Here is a 21212-nt window from a genome sequence, read left to right on the forward strand (position 1 = left end):
AGAAAATGCAAACATCTTTTAAAAGCCTTTGTCGAAAACCAAGTAAAATGAATTCCAGTATGACAATCAATCTTAATTTCTGCTATTTTCAGTTTCGTAACATTCAATTGTTGTGCAGTTTAGACCTGGCTACCGGCTCGCTAGTGTACTAGAATAAAGTATAACCAATGAAATTATTGGAAAATACAAAAAACTTATGATTGTATTAAGAAAATATTTTTTTACTATATCTCGTGTGTATATATATATATATATATATATATATATATATATATATATATATATATATATATATAAAATTTTTTATTTATTTTTGTTAATTTATTTTTATTTATTTATTTTTAAAAGAGTAATCTACATACATGCATGTTTCGGAGCCCTGCCCCTCTTTTATTATTTGTTTACGTCCCAAATAAAAAAAATATGGGCAATTTCTAAAAAAATACATCCGATCTTCAAGGTGAAGACGCTAACATCAATATCGTTTTAAAAAATCAACAACAACAAAAATTATATATATATATATATATATATATATATATATATATATATATATATATATATATATATATATATGATGTTGTTCGAGATAATATATTCAAAGTAAAAAACTTAATGGATTTAACAGGGTTTATATAAGAATGTTTAATGCTAAATACATCAAGATATATTTTTCCTCATTCATATAAACATTTAAATATATCTAGTCGTGATAATGTTTCGATTAGCAGTTATAAATAACTAAAGTCCTCCTCTGACGATAATAGTCTTTCACTTTAAACGTTCATACTTGTAATAAAATGGAAGTCACAAAAGAAAATTTCAGAAAATACATTTTGAAATCATGTGATATGGTGTGATATCCTTTACTTTTAATTTTTCCCGAATATCGCCATATCATATGATTACATGGTCAAAACATTATCCTAACTAGTGTAATGATATAAAACTTTTTATAAAAAATAAAGACACACATATATATATATATATATATATATATATATATATATTCCAAGAGACCAAACTATGCGACATCTATCTATCTATCTATCTATCTATCTATCTATATATATATATATATATATATATATATATATATATATATATATGTATGTATATATATAAATATATGTTTGTTGTTCCTTTGTTATTTATTTTTTCTAAAATCCGATTGCTGCATCGGAAAGGTCAGTTAAAAATACATAATATACTTTGTTATTTTCTTTAATTTAATCCCTTTTTTAGAATTTATTAGACAAAATTTAACTTTTATTTTACCGTGCCAATAAATATGATCATCACTGTATATATATATATATATTTCAAGAGACCAAACTATGCGATATATATATATATATATATATATATATATATATAATTTAAAGGAGATTAGAACAATAGTCTAAAGAGCTGAGTGTATTTTAATGTAACAGTGAAATTACTAGTTTAATTAAAATACAGGAAATAGAAAGTGCTCGTTGTAATTTAGATATATAATAAGCTCCTTAGTTAAATGTCCTAGAGCTAATTCAATATTAAGTAATGTGATTGATAATTTAAAATTTAAAAATCAAATTATAATTAAATTAAAAATCCGTTTCATAAGAAGGAACAAAAATACGCTAACGGAAAAAATAATTTATTGCACGAGCGCCCCCCCCCTTTTAAAATTCATCATTCAATAAGATAAAAAGCTATAGCAAACATCTAAATGACTATTTTAACCATAGTTCCTGATTTCAAAAAGTGAAAAATTAAAAGGTAAATATCTCTATATATTTTTAAAGCAAATTTATTATGTAAATTCAAATATATACTTGTCTCTACTTATTTCTATCTCTAACCCATATTAATTTTCTTATAAATTTTAAATCCAGACCTTTTATTTCAATTTTTCAGATTCATCTGCCTCACTTTTAATGCTAGGTTTATTTATGGTGTCTTTTAAACTCAATAAAAACCCTTCAAAATTTGCTGACGAGGAGACCTTGCTTACTAAAAAACTATATGTAATTATTGTACATAACTTGATGTATACCACAATAAAAAACATTGTTTTCCGAAATGATCGTACAGATAATTGATTTTGGTGTTTTTCCTTCTTATGAAACGGATTTTTAATTTAATTATAATTTGATTTTTAAATTTTAAATTATCAATCACATTACTTAATATATATATATATATATATATATATATATATATTATTTCAAGAGACCAAACTATGCGATATATATATATATATATATATATATATATATATATATATATATATATATATATGTATATATATATAATCTCAGGTTAAATTATGTAAAAGTAGAAACCATTGAATTTCAGCAAGGTTGTAGATAATGTTCAATGAAAAGAACAGGATACTATCAAATTCAATTTACGTAAACAAAATTACCATAAGTCGCTACAATAGTCATTATGACCAGCTTTCCCCGCCTTAAAATAATGATGTGTCTAGGTAGGTAATTTTAAGAAAAAGCCCTCCAAATTTTTTGTTTCTTTCTATTTTTCATTTCTTTCTATATTTTCTACTTTTTACTATTTGGTTTTCATTTTCATTAAATGAGTGGCTTCGAGCAAGACCATAGGTTTAGTATCGCCTAACGCTGTCTTTAACTCTGAAACAGTAAATTTATTGTCGTGACTTATGGTAATTTTGTTTAACTAAATTGAATTATATATATATATATATATATATATATATATATATATATATATATATATATATATATATATATATATATATATATATATTAAATCAGCCCAGCTTTGACAGTCGTGTTTGTTAAAATTTCTCCGTCGCTTTTTTTTCTACACACAACTTATCTTTCTTTTAATAATATTATTTGAACTCATTCCCTTTCTCTTTGTACCCATTTTTTAATTATTCCACCGATTTCTGCCTCTTGGATTACTTTGGACCATCTTCCAATAACGCGATTCCCTTGGATTTTACTGATGGAAATAGAAATTTAATCAACTTTTTTGGATTTTACTGTTATTGGATATTTTACCCTTCACCAGACTATCCATTCACGTGAAATCACCTTTTTCTTCACCCTATTACCTCTACGTCACTATTTGTTACCAAGTAAGATCTATGACTTACCTGTAGTTTCATTAAATACTTTTGCAAGCAAAATGCAATCCCGCACTTTGCTAATTCCTACGCTATGATGAGAAGGAAAGTATTTCTTCGAAACTCCACGGATTAAGGACTATCCACTCACTTTGTGCTTACTTTTAAAAATTAAATATGTGTTTAACTCTTTTTGCAAGTGTTTTTTAACAGGTTTTATTTACTATTTGTTCTTATATATATATATATATATATATATATATATATATATATATATATATATATATATATATATATATATAATCGACTCCTTCGTCGTGTTCAATAAACATAGTTTTTTTTTACTCTGCTTTCAATGTTTGTATTGCGTGTATGACACAAGGCCCTGCTCCTAAGAACCAAGCCGCATGATTCACAAGTTACCGGTTGAGCAGGCGCAGTTCCAATTTGGTCTCTATGTAGAGTAGCTATATTTGGTAACCTTGTTTTTTTTTTTATATTTATTGTTTATCCAAATGCTTTTGATGATTAAAAGTATGCCTGCAGTAGATTTTGTCGCTATACGACTTTCTATCTAATGCATCAATTTCCAAAGTTTTTCTCTCCATCCCAGAAAATTTAAGATTATGTTTCAATTTGTCTTTTTTTTTACCAGATAAACGGACGTCCCACACTCTTACTACCTTCTTTCGATCAACCGTAAGTTGGTTGCTTCGGAAAGTCAGCTTTCAACCATGCGAAAGTCAATGTGAGATTTCATTAGAAATGCTTTAATGTTTAATGTGTCACACCCCTCAAATAAATCAGAATAGGGAACGCTATCCTTTCATGTTAAATCACATATACTGCGAAGGCAACGTTTATGAAAATGATCCGATTGGACGACGGTGCCTTCGGTGTGTTTCCGATTCATACAGCAATAATCACGGCATGGTAAACAGAGATTTTAGTTTTAAGAGAAAGCCTTCTTTCATTCCATACCACAGATCGTAGTTTGCCAAAGGCGTCTGTTGCTTTCGAAATCAGATTCATTATCTCATCATCGAGCGATGCTGATGCATCCACGTTGACTCATAAATAAGGCAAAGATTTAACATACTTCAAAGAGTGTCCATTAATCAAAATACTGCCGGGCGGTTCCTAATCGGCAGGTTTTGGAATCTTCACGCCTCCTTGTTGCCAATGTTTAAGCTTTGGCTGGAAAATGACTTTTTTCTTTTTTTTTATACTTATTGTTGCTCCAAATGCTTTTGCTGCATTAGCAAACCTATCAACTTGTGCTTCGTCAAAGGATGTGGTAATAAGCGCAACAGCATCTGTAAAAAAAAAGTCAAGAATCATTTTACTTTTTGTCAGCGTTTTGGCATAAAACCTTTTGATGAATAAAAAGTATATATATATATATATATATATATATGTGTGTGTGTGTATATATATATATATATATATGTGTGTCTGTGTCTGCGTCTGTGTATATATATATATATATATATATATATATATATATATATATATATATATATATACATACATAGTGACATACAATATGGTTTCTGTTCTGCTAGATCTACAGCTGATGTGCTAACTATAATATCACACAGGATCAGTGAATCTCTTGTTAGGGGTTTCATTTATAGAGCAATAGCTTTTGACATATCAAAAGCTTTTGATAAGGTATGGCATAAAAGTCTACCTCAAAAGATTGCCAGCGATGGAATAACTGGAATTGTCCTTTCAATTATTAAATCCTTTCTCTTTGATAGACTTATAAGAGTAGTCATCGATGGGCAAAAATCAGAAACTCATGAGACAAACAGTGGCGTCCCTAAGAGTTCCATCCTAGGACAACTCTTTTCCTGATTTTAACTGGACTTTAAAGGCCAGTAATGACAAAGATCTTCCTTAATCTCTCTCTCTCTCTCTCTCTCTCTCTCTCTCTCTCTCTCTCTCTCTCTCTCTCCTGATCTTGAACACGTGGTGCAATGGGGAGAAAGATGGCTTGTTAATATTTATGCATTTAAAACCAATCTTCTCTCTTTTTATAATAATCGCTCTGACCCCCATCTGGCCCCAATTTAAATTAATGGTCCTCGTCTTGGAGAAGCATAATGTTTTCATGAGCTTCTGGGACTGACCTTTACTCCTGATCAAAAATAGAACACATCCATCAAATCTGTTGCTAAGTCCACTAGAAATATGGTTTTATCATTCTACCACTTCAGTAAGTATCTCACTGCCGATGAAATCCTCTATCTGTATAAGAGCCAAGTACGTCCTAAAATGGAGTGCTGCTGCCACATCTGGACAGGAGCTGCTCGACGTACACTATTCTGCTTTGAAATTGGCTTAAAAACGTAGTACCTGATGCTCTTTTCTCTTCCTTACAACCTCTATTCCACAGAAGAGACGTTGTAAACCTGCCTCTGATTTATTGTTATTTTCATGGCGAGTGCTCGTCTGAGCTCCAATCCATGGTGGCCCTTTGCCAAACTTTCTAAGAAACACTCGACTATCCATAACCACTATCAGCAATTTCCCCCACTCTCTATCTGTGCCTAAATCTTAATGCAGATTCCCTGAACAAAGTTTATTCCCAGAACTGCACACCTGTGGAGTACTCTTCCATTAGTTGTTCCTCGACCGATTATAATATTGTAGCTTTCAAGCTCAATGTAAACAAGTTTTTGTTGACCCGTCTTCTTAAAAGTCCAAATTCTACCCAATCTACATCATTAACGATTACTACACTACCACTTTACATTCATATTAAGCCTTATCATCTGCTGGCCTTCGGGCTTTGATAAGTGATGACCTCCTTGTAAACAAAATGTACATATTAGAAGAAAATGTACATATTAGAAGAAAATGTACATATTAGTGGCCTGACAAGGCCAAGCAAAAAAAAAAAAAAAAAAAAAGAAAAAAAAAAGCAAGACTCATCCCAAAGCGACAGAGCTAAAGCTGGCCTGCGAAGATACTATATGTACAAATGTAGGCAAATTTGTGGATATTTATTGGTTTGAAAATATAGGGTTTTTTATCAATTGTCATAAAATTTTAACCATGAAATCGCATTGTAATCTTCAAAAAACCTACAAATTTTCATTTTTAACAAAAGATGTCTTATTACAGTTATAAATGTTTCGACACCACCTGAGTCTCTCATCATCTCGCATCTTTCCCGTTGTACACTTTTCTTCTGTGACCTCACACCTGCCAGTCGGCCGTTTACCGTCTGCATCTTTACATGCCCATTCTCTTCAATGCCGACTTTCTTTCTCTCTGAGCTCATGCTGTGTTTTTCTCTCCTCTTTCTTTCTTTCTTTCTTCTTCTTGCGCATACTTCCTAATTTGCATATGTGCGTTTTTCGGCTATTGCTGCTGCTCATTCCGCAAGCCAGCCATCCTTCACTGCCGCCACCATTTTCACACGCACTCATACGCATTATGTTACAAACAGTAGTTCAAATAATCCAGTACTCAATTACGTTAGTAAGAGTATAATGCATTTAGTTAATATAATACTATACAGTCCTATTTCGAATAGCCATTGATACCCACGGTTTCAGCAAGTATGGAAAACTTTACGTTTTGGGCTAAAGAATACCACATGTGCTCTGTTCTGTCAGGAAGCTCAAAAGGCAAGATTTTCTATATCTCCTGTAACCAGAGTTATCAATAGCTAATCGGCATATTATTGCATATCATATGCAATATATATGTTCTCGAAATTCAATTGTAACATCACACCCGCACACACCTTCCTTCCTTCTAACCTCAACCTTATGCTTCCTTTACCATGTCTATTTTAATATTCCACCACAGCTTTAGCTAGCAAGTACCTTTTCATGAAGCTCCTACTCCCAACCTGAATTCCACAGGCTCTGCTTTCCCCATCTTAACATTCTCTTCTATTCATGTTATTATGTTATGATTATCTACCCTATTTCTTCACTATATGGACTCTTCTAAACATCATTATGAGCCTATAATGAAGAAAGAGGTTTCTTTTTTCCACAGATTAAGACGCCATTCTTACCACGTTGAGGATACACTCTTGACAATAAGTCCAATAGAGGCGGTTTATTATGTCTGATGGTGGTCTTTGTTCAAATGGGTTAAGGAATGGTTCTGGGTGTCTTTAGACGTCCACCCTTCCAGGCCATGAGTTCTTTTTTATGGTGATGAAGTTAGTTTACTTCTAATTACTTGGGGCGCCCCGACCAGGAAATTTCTACGGGGCTGTCCAGGCATTTTTTGTAAGACTAGTATGTGGTATTTGTAAGTCGCACATTCCGACCTTGTCACATATTTCTACCGTGGGAGGGAAATAAATAATAAGTCTGTCTATAACAAAGTATTCTAAACTTCTGTTAATACGCACGGTTTTAAATATACCACCGGATTGTCTTATTTATTATCGACTTATCTTTCAGCTCTTTCGTGATCTTTATCGATAATTGCCCCTGATGACTCCAGATTGAATCGAAGAAAAATTTAAATTTTATTTAAATGTATTTAAATAAATTTAAATAATGGTATTTAAATTCTGGGAAATTTAAACTTTATTGAAACTTATTTATACTCGGGCTATTAATATATTTATTTCTATGACGCACAAAAAAACATTGACTGTCATCCATAGAATAGAAGGTAATTTTGAGCAATATACTATTTGGCCTTCTACGGGCATAGGGTTCGGTTTTTGTAAGATGATGTTTTCAACGTATTTAAATATGATATATGTCCATTTAGTTCAAGTCTATAACTCTCCTCCAAGAAAAATAAAAATAAAGTAAAATCTTTATAATGTACTTATCTGTGACGGAAAGAAAATATAATACACCAAAAAACTTTGGAACACTTTATTTATTTCACGGGCGTAACACACTCTCTTGTTGTCAGCCATTGCGCAGTGTTTCGAGTACTTAAATGAATCGATTTTAAAAGTGATATTCTTTTGGAGGGTAATGGTCCAATTCTCAGTGTAGGTGACTGAAAAATACAATTGCGAATTACTTGGGACCTCTATCCAGTCATGGCTGACGGAACGAGAGTATGCTACTCCTGTGAAGTAAGGGTGCCATTCAAAATTCCGTCCAAATTCCAGAGTTTTTCAGAAACGTTCCTGAGTTTGACAAGATAGACCTGAAGAAGGACGCACGTTACATAGACTGAAACGTTGTGAAAAATGACATCGAAGATGAGAACAGTAGTCCAAAGGATCCAAATAATGCAAATAACTGATCCTCATCTCAAAAATTTAGAAACGTAGATTTAATTTAATTCAACAGAAAATAAATAGAAGGCATTCAGTTTATTAACTTTCACATAACATTTTCATAGTACAAAATAATGCATATGATTTTACTTAGGTGTTATCGCTTATCAAGATCTAAAAGCTACTCGAGGATAAAGGTTAAATGAGTGTTAGGTAAATGGTGATACAATACCGTGGTGATTGGAAATGAAGTTGGTGATTGCATAGAATTTGAGTATTTAAGTAAGCGGCTCAACAAAAATTTGTTCACATTAGTCTTGAAAACGACGATGTTTTAGTTAACTGGGAAGCAGCCCTGCAGAACTGTGGTCCACAGACGGGTAGTCTTACCAAAGAAATTTGGCTCATGGAAGTTTCATGTAGTTTTTAGGTCGGTAGAGAGACAAAGTAAAACTATTGAGAGTGGTTGTAGCTAGAAATTCATAAAACGAACGCACCTGTTTGAAAACTGAATACCAAAGTTCAAATAGACGCACCTGGAAAAGATAGATTACATCAAGTGAAGTGGTGTGAAAAATAATAACAACGACGATATTTTCAGTATATGAATAATCCAAATCTGTTTTGTTTTTGTTTTTGTTGTTTGCTCACCAACTAGTTGTTGTTGCATATGTTATTGTACTTGTTCTTTTGTCTTTTTGCAGGACAAGTATTTACTGATCTCGATGGTAATGTTATCTACGGTTTGTGCATGGCATGGACTAGTGACGTTACTAAATCACGATAAACCAAACGCGGACCGGGTGGAAATAATTATTCTTAGCGTCCTCAGCATTGTCTACATTTCTTATAATGTGGGTTTTGTCATCATCATCCACATGTATGTAAGTACACACTTTGATTCATTCCCTCCAGGTATTCTCTTAATATTCGGCTTTATTATTATTATTATTATTATTATTATTATTATTATTATTATTATTATTATTATTTTCTTTTTCAATTCCATGTAAACTTTAAATAGTGAGAAACTTGTTGGAGATCGTCATTTTCTTGTAGAATCGCTTCGTGTATATTCATCATCTTATTAACTTTGAAAGCTTTTGAACATGGCACCATGTTTTCTGTTAAAAGGACAAACTTTATCTCTACGATTTAAATCAATATTACTCGATAGTTTCGTCAATGCAAAACATGATTCAGCAAGAGTTATTGAAAACAAGAATATAAGAAAAGTTGGTTCAGTTTATTATCAAAATGGAGCTTACTTCATCTCATCTAGTAAAGCCATTGCTGGAGGCGAGAAATAAGATATAATGGAACTGTTTATATTTCAAGGAGAAACAGATTTGTGCACAAAATGTATTGTTATCACTAACGTATGTCTATGCAAATGAGAAGACGCCAGTGTGTTCTTACATGTACTACCAGATTAGGCTATCTGAAGAGACCGGCTTTCTGACCTAAAATATACCAAGCATTAATGTTATTGATTTTGTTTTTCCTTTCCCGTTGTAAAATTCAATCCTATTTTGCAAAGCCAAAAACAAAAATTTTCCTCTACAAAAAACCAAACCAAACACCATGAATAAATATGTGAATATATTAAGAACTTGAAGCACAAAAACATTTACTAAAATGACTGGATTTTGCATTAAATAACCTGAAAAGCGTTGATAGGTCATACGAAAACAACCAAACATTGCACTAATCACTTTGCAAGGGGGAAACATACAAGTATAAAAAAATAGATTGTAATTATGTAACTTCTAGAATACAAAGTTTAGCTACACTTAATAGTTTAAATTGGCTCAAACTTGAAAGGCAACGCTCACTTGAAATTCTGAGTTACTTTGCTAATTTTATATCGAAAGTAAATAAAGATTTTCCCCTATTTTATTGACTGGTATAGAAAAAGCTGCATAAAAATAGTCTTAATATTGTTTTATGATATGATAAATTTTTTGTTATTAATTGGTTTTTAAAAGTATATTCCGATCAACAGTTTTTGTTTTGATTAGTTATATATCATAGAAATAGTCGGAGATATCTATCAGTCATAAATCCTATAGCCACAAGTTGAATCATCAGGTTCGAATATTTCATAGACAAATAATGTTCACTTCATTACCTGGAAACTATATAATTACACTGGTCTACGACAAATATGTTCGTGATGTTTTAGGTGTTTTAGGACAAAACTGATATGCTGAATCCAAATTAAACATTGGTTTTGCTCAATCAGGTCAAGTTTTTGACGTATTGCTACATGCCTTTTTTATGTTTTTGTCCACATGTACACATGTGTAGTGCATTTTAGAAAAAGCTCATAAGGGTAAAATGTCACGTTTAGATTGGAAATGATTATTTTAACGATAAATATTCAGGTTTGCTAGTTCTGGGTTATTATGTTGAAAACGAGATCAGTTTGAAATCATAAAATCGCAAAATCTCCCCAAAAATTGGTACTTAATATACACAAAAAAAGGAATGGCAGGTGCGAGAGGAATTGATATCTTGCAAAGAAAAGAACGCCATGAACGACCCTCTGTTGGACAGAGACAGAGTACGCTTCCCACTGCTGCACAGTAAGCTCAGCTTAATAAAGGCTCTGGGCAAAGACAACGACTGCTTCACTTGTGCCAAACTTTTCTAGGATTGACCAAGGAGAAGTTGAAAGTCAGTATCTTTGATCGTCAACAAATCCAGCAGCTCATCAAAAATCCAGAGTTTGAAAACTAAATGAACAAAGTGGAAAAGGAAACATAGAAGGCATTTGTTCTGGTGGTAGAATTTCTTGGCAACAATAAGACCAGAAACTATGCAGAACTTGTCAACAACATCCTGACTGCTTTCAAAAACCTGGGCTGCGAATTGAGGGTCAAGATGATGTACCTATTTTCACATACGGACCGGTTTATTGAGAACCTAGGTTCAAATAGTGAGCAGCAGGGCGAGGGATTCTATTAGGACCCGGAAGAGATGGAGACCAGGTATCAAGATTGCTGGGACGCAGTGATGATGATTGACTAGTGTTGGAATCTGAAGGAAGACTTCCCTGCCACTGAACATTTCAGGAGTTCAAAGGAAAGGAAGTGAAGCAACATGCAATTTATGTGTAATTAATTTTCAAACTGCCAACCACTCAGTTTACAGTAATCAAGGTTTCTATATGATAATCAATATATGTTGTTGACAAAATATTTTATTCTCTTAAACACATATTTCGGATGATATGTGTTGATAGAAATCGGCCGATAATGCAAGAAACATGTAATTGATTTTGTCACAAGATCTGATTTTTTTTATTGCAAATCAATTTAACAGAAAAACTTGATCTGATGGAAAGAAACAGATGTCATTCCTTATTCAGCAAAAATACTTTAAATCAGTTGTAGAAATCTAGGCAATATTTAAAACGTAAAAAATTGTTGCCCAGTGTAAGCATTTACATTTTCTTACATAAAGGCTTATTATTTAGCTTTAAGCAAGTACTGACTATTTATTAGTTGTAACTTCTTTATTACTGATTTTTCCGGTCGAAAATATGCTTAAATATATATTCGAATTCATGCAGATTTCGTATTTAGGTTTAATAAAGTATGTTGAGAAACACTTTAGCAAGAGTTAATTATTCAGTTTATTTACACGTTTATTTTTTGGAAAGGAAACACAAATAGAGGTAAAAGTCCTCATCTACAGAGTTTCAAAGAAATACTTTCCTTTTCGTCAGAGCAGAGGAGTTAGCAAAATGCATGAAGAAATTTTGCCTGTAAAGTATTTAAAGAAATTAAGTATGAAAAGGGCCATACTAGCGTAACAATGAAAATAATAGAACGGATGGAGTGGGATAAAAATAAAAAAATTGGTTTCAAGTGAGAGTGTGAGTCCAAAGTCAGGAGAATTCGACAAAGTGATAGAAATAAAGTAGGTGAAGGAGGGTATTGGCTTAACGACAAGGCAGTTCAACGCTGGGGAATAAGGGAAGATGATGATCTGGTTGTCATGACAACCTCACTTTGCAAAAATAGTAATTAAGGCAGAGAGGGGGAGCGAAGTCGAATAAGTGAGTGGGTATGGTTTTGTGGGATTATGGGCAGTGTAAACGAGGATGAAATATAAATATTTAAAAAGGTTTTTTTTTTTAAAGAACTGTGAGAAAGAATTTTTTTTTAAAGAACTGTGAGAAAGAATTTATCTGGAAGATTAGACGGTTTTTATTGAGAGTTTTTGTGGATTGTGGGGATTGAGGAAAAAATTAATTAGTAATTAAGGGAGGAATCGGGCGATTAACACTTGCGGACTTTATCATAGTGCAACTAATAGAAAGGAAAGAAATGAAAAGAATTACGCTCAAACTCCCGTACAAATGTATGTATACCTATGCATAAGCACATTCAAAAACACACATGAATGCAAACATATACACGCCAAGGCGTAGATGCACAAAGCTTCATATATATATATATATATATATATATATATATATATATATATATATATATATATATATATATATAGTACTGATTGCAAAAGTAAAAAAATGATTCAGGTGCCATTAACTAGATTCGAAACCAAAATACTTAGCGCTCCAGCTACCGTATGAGCTAACCCAACACATAGATAAGAAAGATTTAAAATTAAACGACTTTTAGCTATGATTGAATTAATAAAAATATGTTGACAAGTTGAAATGAACATTTATATTTATATGTCGACATATTTCTATACACGTTATTCAACCATCAAACAAAGATTTTACTTGTTATAAACTATCCTCGGTATACGATTACTATTTCCTGTTAATTTCAGTGTTGTGCGAACAGTAATTTAAGAGTTTTTCGTTGAACACACATACATACATCTACTATTTATCTCGATCTAAATTAATAAATCCTAAATTAAAACATTTAATACATGCTACATAAACTGTTTTTAAAAACACCGAGAATTGTCTTTCACTTAAGGACCCCGGTAAATTTCATTGTGCTTTCAAGTATTGAAATCAGGTATTATATGACCAGTAGTTTAAGAGTTTATCAGTTAAATATTTGCAGACAGACATAGGCACACATACATACATCTACTATTTTATTTATATAGATGAATCATTGGCCAATTAAAATATTTTCAAAGTTTTCTATGTTAATAATAATTACCCAACTATTATTGACCAGTTGAATATCTTACATTTTACTTATTTCATATTAAGAACTTTCATATAGTTGTATAACTGCTGTATTTGATATAATGTCACCACATTTACATATGAAATATAATGATATATCTTTATTGTGAGTGACAGCGAAGGAGCGCAGGAGAATGAGGGAGAAAGATGCATACACACGAGTTCGGCAGGTGATTATTCTAGAGCTCAAATCATCAACCAACTACCGTTATCATTTTCAGGTTGTAATTATATAACAATCTGTGACCAACTGCAACACTCAGCTTAAACGTCTCTGTCAGTAACTGAAGTTTCCTTTTGTGGCTAAGTTTTTTGTTTTTTTGTTTGTTTTTTTGTTGATAATCCAACATATTTGTTGTTCTTCTTCATGTGGCACTGCTTCAACCAACGATTATTTCAATTTTTACAATCACGTTATGATCTGATCAGGTGGATACCGATATCAAATACAACAATTTCTATCAAATGATTTTTTAATACACGTAACGATTATTTTATTTTTGACAATCGATCATGATATGTTATTTTCTGGCCAAGTGCATGTTGATGCCAAGTATTCCTATTTCTGTCAAATAACTTTTCAGTACACTCAACAATTATTTTATTTTTTGACAATCGATCATATTATGTTATCTTCCGACCTGATATGTGTTGATGCCAAGTACACTTATTCTGTCAAATGTTATCTTCTGGCTCGGTTCCTGTCTATACCAAGTGTCGTTATTTCTGTCTAGTAACCTTTTCGCTACACACAACGATTATTTTATTTTTAACAATTCATCATATTATGTTGTTATCTTCTAGCCAGGTATGTGTCTGTGCCTTGTACATTTATTTCTGTCAAATGGTTTTCAGTACACATGACTAGGATATTAAACAATACTACTACTGAGGGCTTATATATCGAATACAATCAAACCATAACTTTTTAAAACAATCTTAGGATTAATGCTCCCCTGACTGATGATTTCAGTAAAATCTCATCAGTTCACTCAATTGTTATGAGCACCCACATGGCGTTTACTAATGACTACACTGCATATAAAGCTCCACCTAGTGTCACATCCAGCGCTCGTGATGATGCAGGTAAATAGGAGAACACATTCTTCAATAATGTATCCGATTGTTTTGCTGTGTGAACTGCATACCTATTCGGTGTTGTTGATATGCCCCATTTAATACATGTCATGATGTAGGTAACATTGTTTGGTTCTCAAGTGATTGAGTTACATCCAATCATATGTAGGAAGGTAATTCGTTGCATGGCTGAATGTAATTATGTAGAATGCTGCTATGCACAGATGAACACTTGACAGATGACAAAGACAAAATATAAATAATATTAGTTTGGTGCAAAAATAATGTCGTTTTTTGAGGTTCAACTTATAAAAAAACGACATTATTTTTGCATCTTATTCTGCTTTATTGCTTCCTGATAAGAGTTCAGTCCTTAACATAATAGTAATAATTAATTTAATAAGTGAACAAGTCACTCATCTGATATTATGTTTCTGTATTTTTTCTTTTAGATATCCTTTCAATTGTATTTTTTTTACACGCATATATTCCAAAGAATTTATTAATTAAAATAATATATATCCACCTAATATATATAATAGCTCGAATCACAGCAAGAAAAATATGTTTGGAAAATAAATAACTGTACCTGAACATAATATTAAAGCATAAAGTGTCAAAATCTAGGGGTTTTTTTTTTGGGGGGGGGGTTACATGGAGATCACCACTTATCAAGGCCTGGAAGCCACTCATGTACAGTAATCAATAGGATAGTATCGTAGTAATTGTTAGTATTGAAGATTTGATAAAGTGTTTTACTTAAGGGGGCGGTTTGTCAGGAATTTGTTTATGTTGGACTTGAAGACATCCAAATTGTAGTCAGGTGCGAAACAGGCAAACGGAAGAGAGTTCCACAGTCGTGCAGTTCTAAGAAAGAAGCTTTGCTCATGGAACCTACGCTTGGATTTTGGCACAGATAAAGAGTGGGGAAAATTAATGACAGAGGTTTCAACCAGATGGGTGTTTTTCGTGAAATATTGGAGAGAGGGGACCAGAGATTGGAGCTCAGACGAGCACTTGCCATGAAAATAACAATAAAACAAAGACAGGCTCACAACGTCTCTTCTGTGGGAGAGAGGTTGCAGGGGAAAGAAAAGGGCATCCCCCACTAAGCCACAAAGTCTATTTTGTACTCTGTCAAGGCAGAATAGGCTGTTTTTAGCAGCTCCTGCACAGATATGGCAGCAGTACTCCATCCTTGAACGTACTTGGCTTTTATACAGATTGAGATATTTATACTAATTAGTTTTACCATAAACTAATTTCCTAAAACAAAATCTATTATAAAAATTGAATCGGTATTGAGGACAGAATGCAAATACAACATACCAAGCTTGTGTCACCTACACTTATAATACCAGTTCCCAATATACGAACATGCAAATGTCAACATATAAACTAAACGTGCATCTTTGTCCATTATAGTACGTTTGACTTGGGACATCAGATGGCATTAGTCCTGAAATACAACTGATTCTTCCAGTCATCAATTAAAGTTAATCGAAAACTCCAAAATTACTATGTATTTTTTACAATAACCAATAAAACAAAGAAGGTGAAAAAAGTTTATATACAACAAATAGCATTTCTTTCTTTGTCACAATTAAGTTTAAATTATCATTTTGTTTAGTCTGTCACAATTAATTTTGAAATATCATTTTTTAGTCTGTCACAAAGAAGGATAAGTTACTCTTCTACTCACCTGATTAATATTTTTGTGTCTTTTGACTTATGTTAAAGCGTTTTATTACTTGGACACAAACGTAAAATCAAGTCTATTGAGTAAGAATGAAAAAAAAAAAACGGCGGTCTCATTACAGTCATGTCGGCTTCGATATTTGTTCAAAAATGAAAAACTAAACAAAATATTGGTAGAAACACATTCAATAATTGTTACCAAATTTAATGTTCTACCAGTATTTTGTTTAGTTTTCTATTTTTTTTTAACAATTATGGAAGCTATCTCAGAGATGTCGAGTAGATGCAGAAATCTAAGTCTGTGGCTGGTTTTGGAAAAACAATGTGGATCCATGCCAAAATGTGAGTCAGCCCCAACACCTACCCAAAAATACGTCTTGAAGTTTGGTGGCTTATTCACATCTCTCTCTCACACTCTGTGTGTATATATATATATATATGGGGGGAGGGAGATTCCAGCAGAGTGCTCGATTATAAGAAAAAATTCCTAAAATAAGAGCGTATTATTTATATTTTCTATTTACAGGAAGTTTAGATAAGTCATCGGTACCGTCGGTTTCAAACCTGATAATAGGGGACCGTTTTAGATACTCATATCAGGCTCTCCTCAGCCGACGAGATGAGTATCGGCTGAGGAGAGCTTGATATGGGTATCACAAACGATCCCCTATTATCTGGTTTAAAACCGACAATATCGATGACTTATCTTATCTAACTTTCTGTAAATGAAACATATATATATATATATATATAATCCTGAGTGAAAATGAAGCATATACTTTTAAGCTGTATATGTCATAGAAAATAGGCATAATTAAATAATAAGTTCAACAAAGATATATCATCGTTTTCAGAGAATGTACATTGTAAAATCTTCATTCCAGTTACCATAAAGAGCTAATCAATAATCGTGATTATTTTTTTAGAAAAACTAAATATAAAAATGGAAAAGTAATATAAAATTTAGCTTATATGTTAATATAAAAAATCATTATCATGCATTGATTTTTTTGTGCTAACTGGAATGAAAATTTTACAATATATATATATATATATTAAGTAATGTGATTGATAATTTAAAATTTAAAAATCAAATTATAATTAAATTAAAAATCTGTTTCATAAGAAGGAACAACAAAATCAAATACACTCAGCTCTTTAGACTATTGTTCTAATCTCCTTTAAATTATATATATATATATATATATATATATATATATATATATATATATATAAACCTGCTGATTTCTTTTCTTTGGCTCGGTTTTTCCAGCTTAGCCGGTACAAAAACCATGCATTTCTTTGAATATCATCAAACAGGCTGAGATAATTTAGTCTCTCCAGAATGTTCAAGTTCTAGACATAGTCTGCAGTTAAACACATTCAACAGGGTTTCTTCAAACTAAGATAACAGCAGACAACTAAGTTAGGCTCCAAATACTGAAACTTGTAGATAAGACCCCAACCTCCTCTAATCGTCAGCTTAAGATGTGTATTTATTTTGTCCACTCTTACAAGAGGGAACATCCTAGACTAAAGCAATTTCTATTCTTGTTCCAGAACATACTATCTCGCTTTGACGAATTGGATTTTCTCCACCTTTACAAATGCTTTTGTATGTGCATAATTTTTATCTCTTGAAGTGACAAGTAAATAGAGAACCCCCCCCAAATACCAATGAAAACAAAAAACAGATTTTTTTTAATACCAAATCAAACCAGTTTGGTTTATTTAATGTCAAAACACAACATACCTGCAAATAATTATTTTGTGTTGCTTGTTTTATGAAAAGTCAATCATTTTTCTAGTTATTTAAAGCTAAAACACAATATCTGTCTGCGATTAATTAAAGAATATGTATTATTTAGATTGTTTATGACTGCTGTTGTCTTCTCGAATGTTATTTTCAAAGCATTTCGGTTAATGTAATCTCTGACTTTCTCCAGGTGTATTTTGACTATGGCCGTTATTGGCGAATGGCGGAAAGCATATTTTATGGGGTTTTTTCAATGAATAATAGTCTTTAAAATTTAAAATGCATGTATGAAACGCATTTATTTAGGCCTATAGCGATTTGATATGCTGTTTCTAAATTTTTTTGGATGAGGATTTATACTATGTATTATTTTGTTTATTCTGACTACTGTTCTCACCTTGAGTATTATTCTCATAATATTCAAGCCGATGTAATCTACGGCCTTCTTCATGTGTATTTCGACAATGATTCTCATTGTTTTGTGTTCCTTTTTATTAATTCAGAAACATTATATCAACTAAATACGAACCCGAATTAATACTAATCAATTAAATGGAAACGACTTGACCCTCTTTTTATTCCATAAACTTATCACATATTTTGGATTCTAGCGACTATGGGTTACTGGAAAAAAGAACAAAAGCATTCTTTTCACCATTCACCAATAAGAACAATTGTCAATGCACATCTGAGGAAGGTTGGGGGTTAAATTGGCAGAAACGTTGTGAGAATGCCACTCAGATTTTCTTAATACAACTTTCAGTTTTAATATTTTGGCATTCTTCATAAAGAGGTACAATAGACAAAATTGCCCCACCCCCCAAAAGAACATCCAACACATGGTAATATAGTTAAGAAAGGTTAATATGATAAAGAATACAATAATCGATAGACACTAGTAAAATATTATTACTGTCCTGAGTAAGACATCTGTGAAATTAGTACCCAAATTTATACAGAAATAGAAATGACTTCTTTCCGTTTCATGAATGCATCAGATATTTTGGAATTCTAATGACTATGGTGTGTTGAAAAAAAAGGGAAGAAAAAAATGTCCTTCCGTACATTCATAAATAAGAGGCATTGTCAAGATACATCTGAAGTAGGTCGGAGGTTATATCGGTCGAAACGTTGTGAGAATAAGACGCTGAGAACAGTAGTCTGAGCAATCCAAATTATACATATTATCAATCCTCATCTCAAAAATTAAGAAACACTTGTTGCTGTTTTATCCATTTTTAGCTGATAATAGGAGAAAGGAATAATTTTTGGTGCACATGTTTTTGAACTGCATTCATGTATAAAAAGTTTTGACAGGATAATTGATTCCGTACACCATGATGTCCAGTCTCATCCCCACCCTACTCCAAAATATTGCTGTTGAAATTTAGACGATCTGGTTTGCTAATCATATTTTAAATTATAATAACGATAATTTTTCTTGTCAATTTCAGTTTAGTTTTAAATTGATTCCATTTAAAATTGAAAAGTTAGCCTTTTTTCCCCTCCCATTTTCTCAAATTTTATCTTTGCGCCTAAAGACGTGTTTGTCTGTAACGAAACCCAGGAGACCGTGAATTCGGAAAGACAACTAGAAACTGTGAAAATTCGAATCGCTAAACAACTAAACATTAATCATTCTGTCAGGTTGTATTTAATAAAAGGGAAAGATGAAGATGAAGAATAACTCTAACAAATTTTCTTGTACACATATATGATTGTCTCGTGCTCTCGCTACGACTGTTACAAAGTGCATATGAGTGCGTGGGAAACTATCAGCAGCAGCGAAGGATAGATGGCTTGCGAAGAGATCAGAAGCAGCAGCAGTAGCCAAAAAATGCGAATATGCAAATTAGGAAGTATAAAGTCAAAAATTGAGGATGGGCCGGCTGTGGCCGGCATGTGCTTGGAGGAAGGAGAAAAGCACCAACTAGATGGACATGTGGCAGCAAGAGACTTTTTAAGTGGTTTTAAGACGGGAAAGTATTGTAATAAAACTTTTGTTAAAAAAGAAAAAAAAATGCGGACCAGTATTTATTTATTTGCTTTATTGTTTGTCCATTTGCGACCTTACATCACTGATATGATTTCTTTTTATTTTTTTTTATTTTTTTGTACCTTCATTCATTCTAAATGAGACATATTGTCACTTAGACGTGAGGGGTTACTATTTGCGACCATATCTACAGGGGACTATGCAAGGAGTTGAGCAGTGATATGTCTGTTCGCATTAAGTTTAAAATTCCAAAACCTAGCAGTTTGAGGGAAGAAACTATTATAGTAGAACGCTTTACGACATTTAAGGACAGTGAATGAGGGGATTTTGTTGTCCGTTTGGTTATTCGGGGTATGTACATTGAAAATCTCATTCTTAAATTAGATGTTTTAAATAATAAAACTTGTAATTCCATTAGCCACAGGGACAACGGCCATATTGATCCTCATTTAATAAAAATATAAAATGATTGACTGTAATTAAGGGCAACCCAAAGGCTCCCTTTTCAATGAGGTGCCATTCTTTTACTTGGACCACTCCAATTATCGATGATTCTCACCTTATAATGCTATTTCATAAGTGGGAATCACATATCATTTCTTAAGTCTTTCGTATAACTTGATGGAGGATTGAACCCTGGTCTCCTGTTCTATCAGTGAACGCATTAACCATTATGCTAAATGGCCAGTTTATTATTATTTACAGACGTTTATTTATTTATGTGTAATTCATTTATTTATTCACCCAAAAGCAAGGCATGCTGCCAGTGAAGCATAAGGAGTTACTGTGATAGTAACAAAGTTTATTGGGGATAATCTGATTAAGGAGTTGGAAAATAAAATCTTTGTTCACATTACATTTAAATTTCCACGTCTTGGTATGTTCACATGAAGTATAGATACAAAAAATTTAAATGAATTAGAGGTAATACAAGGAACCAACAAGTACTTATCTATTCTTCTGTCTGGTATTTAATAAAGATATCACCTTTAATATTTATGGATGTACGACACAAACCCAGACTCCAGTATATTATTGTAAAAAGAATTACAATGCAAAATTAATATTACTATTAAAATCATCATAAGATTATACTTGATTGATCTTAATTTAAGCCTTTTTTTTAAATTGCATCTTCAGTATCCTATAATTTGAACTAGTAAGTATTAAGCCCAGATAGAA

The 21212-nt window shown here is 32.1% G+C and overlaps 1 protein-coding gene across 9 annotated transcripts in view; it reads left to right on the forward strand.

Moving 5' to 3' along the window:
• LOC145292080 (cys-loop ligand-gated ion channel-like) overlaps window positions 1-21212 on the forward strand; it is a 1494476-nt gene that overhangs the window by 1025157 nt on the left and 448107 nt on the right. For all 9 annotated transcript variants that reach the window (XM_080138143.1, XM_080138147.1, XM_080138146.1 and 6 more), the window contains one exon: window positions 9020-9199. In XM_080138143.1, the coding sequence (XP_079994269.1) occupies window positions 9020-9199 (180 nt within the window). The remainder of the gene's footprint in view (window positions 1-9019; window positions 9200-21212) is intronic.

Source organism: Euprymna scolopes, chromosome 13 (genome assembly GCF_053919585.1).
Source record: "Euprymna scolopes isolate OS-2025 chromosome 13, ASM5391958v1, whole genome shotgun sequence".
In the NCBI taxonomy this organism is placed as follows: domain Eukaryota; kingdom Metazoa; phylum Mollusca; class Cephalopoda; order Sepiida; family Sepiolidae; genus Euprymna; species Euprymna scolopes.